We start from the raw sequence: 10,236 nt of genomic DNA, 5'->3' as shown, positions 1-10,236 counted from the left end.
TAGCAGCCACTGTCAGTTCACTGTCACCGCCTTTAGCCTCCTCCCTTTTTTTCCCAACCAGCCTGTTTGAGTGTCACATTGAAAACAGGTTGAGTGGGGACAGGATTCCTAAGCAAAACAGAAACTAGATACAATTCTGGTAGTTTATTGAAAAGGTTCCTGGTAGCTATTGACTGAGCCACAACTAACTGTTCCTGTCTTTGTTTTGAGACACTTATTATTCATTTGAAGTAGCATTTTATTGACTTTCCGCTCACCATTTTCTGCTAATTTATAGTTTTGCATTCTTCAAATGTAGCGCTAATTCACTTTGGCAGATCAGTATGTATGAATATCGAGGCGTGGTTTGTCAGCATGAACAGCCGATGGTTCTAAAGACAGAAAAGAGACAAAAAAGTATTTATCTTTCCTTAACAGATCCGAGTAACTCGACAGTCTGCACACACGTTTTTCTGGATGTTTAAGTCATGCACTCACATCTCACTTAGTTACATCGAGTGTGAAGCTCACTCTAGCATTAAATTTACTTAATTTCCTGCAAATGAGCATGACAAAATGTGAACGAAAAACTCTCTGATGAACTGCTGTCCCACAGCTAGATAAGTTTTCTGGAAACTTTATGAGCTGAATATGTTATTTTGACCTCAAATGGTCATAGCACAAGGGCTGCAGCAGGAAACTCTCTGCTTAGTTTCAGTGATTTCCATAACTGTCGACATCGTCCGGGGGCGGCACAGTGGCGAGGTTGTTAGCACTGATGCATGATCCATGGCCTTTCTGTGTGCAGTTTGCATGTTCTCCCTGTGTCTGCGTGGGTTCTCTCCGGGTACTCCGGCTTCCTCCCACCGTCCAAAGACATGCTGGTTAGGTTAACTGGTGATTCTAAATTGGCCGTAGGTGTGCATGTGAGTGTGAATGGTTGTCTGTCTCTCTGTGTTAGCCCTGCAATAGACTGGCGACCTGTCCAGGGTGTACCCCGCCTCTCGCCCGATGACAGCTGGGAAAGGCTCCAGCAGACGCCGCAACCCTTCACAGGAAACAGTCAACGTGCTCAGTCATCTTTTCATCCCATGACATTAGTTGCAGGACAAGCTCAAATTAACTAATAACGCTGCTTGCAGCCCTGCCCATTGCCAACATAGTCACATACACATTTTCAGCTCTGGTCTGACTGGCTGTTCCGGTTTTACTGCGGCATAACGATAAAATGTTGCTTCCTCCACACATGATGCTGGTTTACTGACAGTTAACGAATCTAAGCTGAGTGGCACCCAGTGTCTGTTACCTTGAAATGTTGTTTTATTTTAAGTCTGATTTAGTTTTTCACCCAAAAAGCTTTTAATGGAGTCAGTCTGGGGATTTTTGGTCACACATGTAATTGGGATTCCTTTTCATGCTGAGCGTAAAGTTCCCTTAGGTCCAGTGTCATCTTTTCATTCTTAGTCTTTAGCATGTCCATCACTTGATACTGACCCAAGACAGCGGTCAGCAGTCCTATGGACACCAACATGGACAAAATGGCCACAATTCTCAGCATTCATGCTGTTTGGGCTGCTGTAAGGAAAAGAGAAAGTGATAGACCCACCTGCATTAACTTGATGACACATATTTACATATACATTTTCAGGTCTGGTCTGACTGGTCATTCTGGTTTTACTGTGGTGTAATGATAAAATCTTGCTGCCTCCACAGAATCTAAGCTGAGTGGCACCCAGTATCTGGCGTCTGTTACCTTGAAATGTTTTTGTTTTGTTTTTTTTTATGTCTGATTTAGGTTTTGTAATTGTCACAGTTGTATGCGGATATCACCGATATCATTTAATTTTAAGATGTTTGCAGTGCCTTACAATTAACGTGTTCTTAAAAGCAGCTATGATCTGTATTTCTTACATTATTAATGGACTACAAGATGAAACAGCGGTTCAGTTGCTGATAAATATTAGCTTTATGAACCGTTTTAGTGACTTTCAACTCATTATTTTGAAATTTATGTTCCATTAATTGTGACATTGTTTAAATACAGTTGTCATTAGACAGAGATGTACGGGAAATGAGAAAGAACGGAACAAACGCTGGCACGGGCCTATCTGTCAGCTGTGCGTGACTACACAGCAAGACGCCACACATGAAAACAAAACACACTCTCACCTGCTGCATTGTGCTCCTGCGATCAAATAAAGCAATCAGATAAAATCGTTATCCAGCTTCACAAAATCTCAGGGTGGCACAGCACCACGGCACCACAATATGTCCACCTCCCTAAGAGTGATACTTTTAAACCACTCACACCCATTCATTATTCTTATGGGTGACTAATGATCACAGTGTCAACAAATAAATCACCGATAAGCGTTTTACGGTAATAATGTGAAGCCGAGTTCACTGGACACAAGGGTCACAGCTAAGATTTAAAACCGAAAAAAAGTTAAATCCTTATCTCAGTTTTATCATTAAAAGCTTTCTGGTTTTGAAATCCTCAGTGGTTAATTATGAGGTGAACGTAACCCCATTAACGTCCCTTTTTCCAGTGGGAAAAGTGGCTTTAATAAAAACGTGTGTCACAGTGTTTACTCTCTTCTGAGACAAGGCAGCACAAAGCTACTGTACTGAAGAGCTGATTGGTCCATTAGTGGCCGTCGGGAAGTATTTAAGCATCCTTACACCCTGCACCTGAACCCTCAACGCCCGCTGAAAAGCTCAGGTAAGAAATATTGAGGGTTTATTTTAAATTTTTCTGAAAGCCATGTCATCCTCTCTTGGGAAATGTTTTTTTATTTCTGTTGGATTTTAATTTATTCTTCCTAAGTTTTTTTTTTCTTAAGGGTTAACAGTTATAGCTACAGTGTGTTTTGTTTTTCTAGAAATTCACATAAAAAAGTTGTAATTTTACTATTTTTAGTTAGTTTTTTTCAAGAAGAAAATAAAAGGGGAGACATTTGTTATTAAGTGATTTTTAGCCTTTATATATCATGAAGCATATACTGTCTACAAGATGTGTCTGTAATGGAAAAATGTTTTTTTGAAAAGAAAAAGCCTAAAAGGTTAAAGCTAAACTGTTAAAATATGTATTTCTCTCTTTGCTATGTTAGGTCTTTGTCTCCAGGGACAAACATGGGGTTGTTTGTTGTAATCTTTTCAGCCCTTTTGCTGAGTGGTAAGTTATCAGTTATTTATCTCATCATTGATAAGGTGTTTTAGTGCCACATGACTGCAAAAAAAATAAAAGAATAGAATATACAGTGCATTGACATAAGCCATAAAACAGAAAATTACAATAAATATTTGTTATCTTCCTTTTCTCACATGCATGTGAGAATGCCTAAGATTATAATAAAATGTGAATGTGTTGTGTTTTTGCTGTAGGGTTTACCAGAGGTGGACCGGCCCCTCGAACACCACAGAATGGCATCTGCACGGTCATGGGCAATCTCCACTTCACCTTTGATAATCAGTACTACACCTTCTTGGGCAACTGCAGCTACACCTTGGCCAAGAACTGCCGCGTCAATGCCGCCCACCCGGCCTTTGAGGTGGACATCAAGAACAGGAACCAGGGCAGCATCCAGGTCCCGATGGTGGAGACTGTGACTGTCAGTGTTTACGGGATCAACATCGAAATGGTTCGCTCCGAGTTCGGTGTCGTCCGGGTGAGTTGGTCACTTGTATTAAGTGAAATGCATTTAGAGATGTTCCTTTTGGTTTTGTGGCTGAAAGTTGTTTTTAATTATGGTACCTCCATACTAAGGTCCTGGCTACACCCTTCTTTGCACTAACAACTTGTTGCTTATCTGGCATAACTTTGAATAGGTGAACTATCAACGCTGGAATCTCCCAGTCAGCCTGAACGACGGCAAGGTGAAGCTTTTCCAGAAAGGCCTATATGTCGTAATGGAGACAGATTTCGGCCTGACCGTGCAGTACGACTGGACCCAGTACACTGCCGTGACAGTGCCGGACAGTTTCGCTGACAGCGTGTGCGGCCTGTGTGGCAACTTCAACAGCAAAAGGGAAGACGACTTTACAACGCCCAGCGGTTCAGTGGCCCGCAGCGTGACAGCGCTGGCAGAGAGCTGGAGGGTACCCTGCTCAGATGAGCCCTACTGCCAAGATGGATGTGGCGCTGAGTGTGAAAACTGTGTTCTTGAAAAAGTGATGGAACTAAAATACAAAATCTTCTGTAGAACCCTTTTGAAAGATATTGTTTATTACGCCGGCTGTCAACCTGTCATTGACTCCGACGTCTTCCAGAGCAACTGCATGCTTGACCTCTGTAGGGGTGAACCCGTGAACACCTATCTTTGCAACACTCTTCAAGGCTATGCTGACATCTGCCGGAGGACAGGAACCAAGGTTCCCGATTGGAGATCTCCTACTCGTTGCCGTGAGTTGAGTTTAAAACTTTTAAAAGCAAAGATACAATAAAGGCATATTCAATGTTTTGTTATAGGCTAAACTATTCAACACTACATAAAAGTACAAGATACATACTTTCACTCATGTAAACCATCTGTATACTGTCTCCCCTTTGTTCATGCAGCTAAACCCAAGTGCCCAGAACACAGCCACTACGAGCTCTGTGGTAGTGCCTGTCCCGCTACATGCGCAAATCCAAACGCACCCTCAAAATGCAGCGCCTCCTGCGTGGAGACGTGCGCCTGTGACGACGGCTTCGTGCTCAGCGGCACCAAGTGCGTCCCCAACAATCAGTGTGGCTGCACATACGAAGGCCTCTACGTGGAAGCTGGAACCTCCTTCTGGGGTGGTGAGAGCTGCACCAGACGTTACACATGCGCCGCTGGCGGGCGGCTGTCTTTCAAGTCGTCCACGTGTCCTGCTGGGCAAGAGTGTCAGGTGGAGAAGGGGATCCAAGGTTGCTATCCTGTCAACCACGCCACGTGCATGGTGTCTGGGGACCCGCACTTTGGCACCTTCGACGGGCAGCACTTTGACTTCCAGGGCACTTGCACATATGAGATGGCTGGTGTCTCCTCCGATCAAAAGAGCCTGGAATCATTTAGTGTTGTGCTGCATAACAGCGGCCAAGATAAGAAGATTGGGTCTGTTGTCCAGCTGGTGGAGGTCAAGGTGTACGGATACACCTTCATCATCAACAAAGAGTACTTCGGTGCCGTTGTGGTAATATACTTTCCAAAACAACGTCATACATATAGGGTTGCAGTTTACAGTTTATCCATCAATTGCTAGTATTTTCTAATTGTTTGGTGAGTAAAAACACCAGATAAAGATACAAGTAAGTCTTCTTTTGATCAACCAGCAGTCCAGATCCAAAAGATGTTCAATCCACAGTAATGTCAAGAATAATGAAAAGCAAAAAGCCATTGGCACAATTAAATCCATAAAAATGTATTCAGGAAAATCACTTTAAAAAAACAGCAAAGCTTATGAAAGCAAATATCTTGGCTTAATATATAACAAATATCCACAACTAAACTACAATCACAGTTAAGGCTTTGTAAAAACATCCTTCATCATTATCTATTGACACACTTATGTGACTCATCAGGGTGTGGTGTGATTTGGTTTGGCTGGCTGTAGTCAAACAACTGCACAACTGTCGTCAAAGGTTAATTAAACTGTTTTTAAATGCTGCACATTATGAACATAATATTTGTGTTTACAGTAAGATCTACATATTATTTTATTATTTTTCTCCTCCTTATCTTTTTAAGGTCAACGGTGTGCTCTCCAGCCTCCCCATGACGCTGGACAACAATAAAATCCAAGTTTACAGAAGCGGCCGGTTTGCTGTGATTCAGACAGACTTTGGAGTGAAGGTCTCCTACGACTGGGGCAGCATAGCATTTGTAACCGTTCCCAGCACGTACAAGGGTGCAATGCGCGGCCTTTGCGGCAATTACAACCTCGACCCCAAAGATGATATGCAGATGAAAAATGGGAGACAAGCTGTCACTGCTGAGGAGCTCGGCCAGAGCTGGAAGGTGGCCTCTACCCCGGGCTGTGTTGACGGCTGCAGAAGCCCCTGCCCCAGCTGCGACGCCTCTCAGAGAGCTCTGTACTCCAGCAACAGTTACTGTGGCCTCATCAGCGACCCCTCAGGCCCGTTCCGCGACTGCCACTCCATAGTGGACCCTTCAAGCTTCCTCAGCGACTGCCTGTATGACATCTGTGCTCACCAGGGCAGCAAGAACATGCAGTGCAAGACTCTGGCTGCATACACTGCTGCCTGCCAGCTGAAAGGAGTCACAGTATATGCCTGGAGGTCTGCCCAGTTCTGTGGTGAGTTTATATTCTATTTACCGAGTCAAATTTCTGTGAATTATTTGAACCATGCTGCGATAGTAATTCTGGTTCTGCCTTATTCCCAGATGCTCAGTGCCCATCAAATAGCCACTATGAGCTCTGTGCCAACAACCGTCTGAGATCATGCATGAGCCCCTGTGCAGAGTGTGGAACTAAGTGCACTGAAGGATGTACCTGCAATGACGGGTACTTTCAGAGTGGAGATGAATGTGTGCCTGCCAGCCAATGTGGCTGCATGTATGAAGGGAAATACTACCAGCAGGGCCAGGTGTTTTACCCTGATGCCCTTTGCCAGAAGCAGTGCACCTGTAGTGGCAACGGCGCAGTAAGGAATAACGTCACTGCATGCTTTCTGACATCTATCTAGTGATGCAATTCATTTCAGTTTAAGGTTTTGAGGTATTTAAGCGTGACTGTTTGTCTTTCACAATAGGTGCAGTGTAAGCAGTCCTCATGTGGCCCCTATGAGAGGTGTGAGGTGAATAATTATGTGCGGTCGTGTCAGCCTTTGGGAAAAGGAGTCTGCTCCATCTCTGGCGATCCACATTACAACACCTTCGACAACGGCACCTATGACTTCCAAGGCACCTGCACCTACGTCGCGGCTGAAGGCTGCCACCTGGCCGGCACTCAGCTCGCCAGCTTCTCTGTGGTCGTGCAGAATGAGAAGTGGTATGGCATGTCTGACAATCCCAAAGTCTCTGTGGCCAAAGTGGTTGCAGTAGAAGTTTACGGAGTGGTCTTGGTCCTTCGCAAAAATGAAGCTGGAATGGTTTGGGTAAGTCACTAATAGTTTATAAGCACATTATTAGGAATTAGAAGAAATTATGGCTAACCCAAACAATTATTCTCTCCAGCTAAATGGGATCCTACTTCACCTTCCTCAAAGCATCGCCAAAGGTGCAGTGACCGTTTATCAGGAAGGCCATCACGATGTCATCGAGACCGACTTTGGCCTGAGGGTAACTTATGATCTGGTTTACCACGTCACTGTCACTGTTCCTGGAAACTACAGAGGCAAAACCTGCGGGCTGTGCGGCAATTTTAACGACAATGCAGCAGATGAATTCCAACTGCCGGATGGAAGCTTGACTAAGGACATCCGCAGCTTCGGCGCAGCGTGGAAAATGCCTGTAGAAGGAGTGGTTTGTGATGACGGCTGCAGCGGCGACCTCTGCCCCGTATGCGAGGAGTCTAAAAAAGCTGCAATAGAGGCAAAATGTGCAATCATCTCCGACCCCAAAGGCCCTTTTGCGGCCTGCCATGACATTATAAATCCAGCCTCCTACTTCAGAGATTGTGTCTATGACGTCTGCATGGCTAAACAAGAAGAAGACGTCCTGTGCTTCAGTATTGGTTCTTATATGTTAGACTGTCAAAACTTTGAAGCAAAGGTTCTGGACTGGAGAACACCCTCTTTCTGCCGTGAGTCAGCTTATTTTGTTCACACTCATACACAAAAACATTCACTTGTTAAATATTTTATTGCTCAATAAATAAAAATGCTAAATCCCATCCTTTTGTGCAGCTTTTGCTTGCAGTGAGAACAGCCATTATGACACTTGCGTCGAGCCCTGTTCCTCTTGGTGCCCCGGACTCAGAGACATCGTCAAATGCCCCACCAAATGTTTTGAGGGTTGCACCTGTGACAAAGACTTCTACTTCAATGGAACTGACTGTGTGCCCTTTGACCAGTGCAGCTGTTATTTCAATGGCCAGACTTACAAGGTGAGTCTTGTAATTAGTATATTACAGGTAGCTCTGTTAAAGTAAGGCTTGTGACTGTATTATTCAGCGCTTTGGTGGAGCATCTTCAAAAGGCATGTGGAGTTAAAAAGATATAGAGCTTCTTATTACTTTATCAATACATAATAACGATGGCATTTTAAATTTGGAAATGAGATAGTTCTCATGAAGTCCAAGTTGCATTTTATTTCTGAGGATAATTTGGGATGTTGGGTTTTCAGTTATGATAGTGAGTCAATTGTGACATGGCTCCAGGGGTGGCAGTGTGGACGAGACCGTCCACTCGTGCTGCCCAGATTGAAATATCTCAGAAATATCTCCTGAAACATTTGACATTCATTGTTCCTGGAGGATAACAGCCTAAAGCCTCACCAACTAACTTTGGGCATCACTTTACTTGTCTGGTTTATAACTATTTGCAGTGGCCTCATTTAAGGATCTTCAGTGGGGCTCGTTGGTCTAGGGGTATGATTCTCGCTTCGGGTGCGAGAGGTCCCGGGTTCAAATCCCGGACGAGCCCATATTTGAAACAGTGGTGAATTTTAGGTTTAAGAGTTTGTGGAGTAGTGGTTAAGAAAGCATACTTACATATTGGCTGAAATCCAGTGGTGCTTCTTGCCCCTTCCTCTGTGTGTGGAGACAATGAATGGGTTAAATACATCTGACATATGACTATTTTCCAACTGTGGGATCAAGTAAAGGATACTGGTTAAATAAGCAGCTTTGTTCCACCCCCTTCTATGTCCATATCCAAGCACCTAACCCCCCCCCAAACTAGTCCCTGGATGCCTTGGATTGTTGGCCAAGGTATTCATTCTGTGGTATTTGGTGCTCAGCAGGCAGGTCACGTTGCAAAGTGTGTGTCAAAGTGTTGTTATTGGAAAGTTCCAATAAAGTTCAGAAAGTCTGCTGCAGCCTCTGATGCCATCCGGGTAATTAATTAGCATTAAATTAACCACATTTTTTTTTTTTTTTTTTTATCATTTGCAGATTGGAGAGACCATTATAACTGATGACTGTCACATCGGTCACACGTGCCAGGCCTCTGGAGTGGTCCTGACCACGAACATGGCGTGCAACGCTAATGAAAGGTGCCAAGTCAAGAATGGTGTGATGGGGTGCTACCCTCAGCAGTGTCTTCTGAGCTCCAGTGGGACCCTCACCTCATTTAGCGGTGACAGTGGTACCGTGACAGTGCCGGGATCCTATGAGATTATCCAGAGCTGCAGCCAGTCTCAGACATCAGACTGGTTCAGGGTGGTGGTGAAGCTGGAGATGTGTGAGCCTGGCGTCAACACAATCTTGGCTGTTTATGTGTTCTTCCGTGAAGCAGTGATCACAATCAACAACAAACATGACGTCTGGGTAAGTGTCTTATATAAGTGTCTTATGTGATATTAATCTTAACTATTAAAAAAAATATATTTTTTTACTACCAAGTCTTAAATCTGTTTTCACAGATAAATGGAAATAAAATGAGTCAGACCACCTTCACCCAGAACAATGTAAACGTTGTGGTTGCTGAGAAATCAGTGAGAATTAACAACCCTTCCAGCCTTCAGCTGTCCTTCAGTCCAACTAATGAGCTCACCATGAGTGTCAGTGCTCAAGTAGCTGACATGGTATGTGGGGCATGTGAGACGGAGAGGCCTGTTCACACAATATTACAAGACCCGAGACAGATCCTGGTGGCGTTTCTTCGTAGGACTTCTACTTCTACGCGGAACATTGGACAGTGGAAGGCGGACGACTTCCCCGAGTGGTGAGTATCATAAATGACCTCCAAATTATATTCAGTTAAAGGGGACCTACTGCTTTTTTTACAACCTGGACCTTATTTCTGCCATAAAATACGATCGTTTACTCACCCATATAACTTTTGTGTAATTTGTAGTCAGTTGGGAGATATTTAGATCTGCATATATCCATATAGTGGGAGTGACTGGGGCACCGAAACGCAACCTCTAAATAACGCATTATCTGCCACGAAACTCGTTCATTTCACCAATATTTTGTTATCGTACACTAGTGCTATTTCCCGTTGAGTCCAGAGTTACCTGTTATTATCATCCGGAGTCTGTAGATTGACCTACAGACCCCGGATGATAATAATGCGTTATTTAGAGGCTGCGTTTCGGTGCCCCAGTCACTCCCACTATATGGATATACTGACTACAAATTACACAAAAGTTATACGGGTGAGTAAAC

General features: G+C 44.0%; 1 protein-coding gene across 1 annotated transcript; it reads left to right on the top strand.

The window, feature by feature from the left end:
• Positions 1–3,111: 3,111 nt before the first annotated feature.
• On the top strand, positions 3,112–9,794 carry LOC311500979 (IgGFc-binding protein-like; the record flags this gene model as incomplete). Its single annotated transcript, XM_084562618.1, has 11 exons — positions 3,112–3,154; positions 3,364–3,647; positions 3,808–4,381; positions 4,538–5,136; positions 5,691–6,258; positions 6,348–6,607; positions 6,716–7,060; positions 7,140–7,707; positions 7,811–8,010; positions 9,019–9,393; positions 9,489–9,794. The coding sequence occupies 11 exons, from the start codon at positions 3,112–3,114 to the stop codon at positions 9,792–9,794; spliced, it is 4,122 nt and encodes a 1,373-aa protein (XP_084418744.1).
• Positions 9,795–10,236: the final 442 nt, after the last annotated feature.

The sequence above is a fragment of the Chelon labrosus genome (genome assembly GCF_963514085.1).
Source record: "Chelon labrosus genome assembly, chromosome: 16".
Lineage (NCBI taxonomy): Eukaryota > Metazoa > Chordata > Actinopteri > Mugiliformes > Mugilidae > Chelon > Chelon labrosus.
The sequence above is the reverse complement of the archived record's forward strand: the minus strand, read 5'-3'. Positions and strand labels throughout refer to the sequence as shown.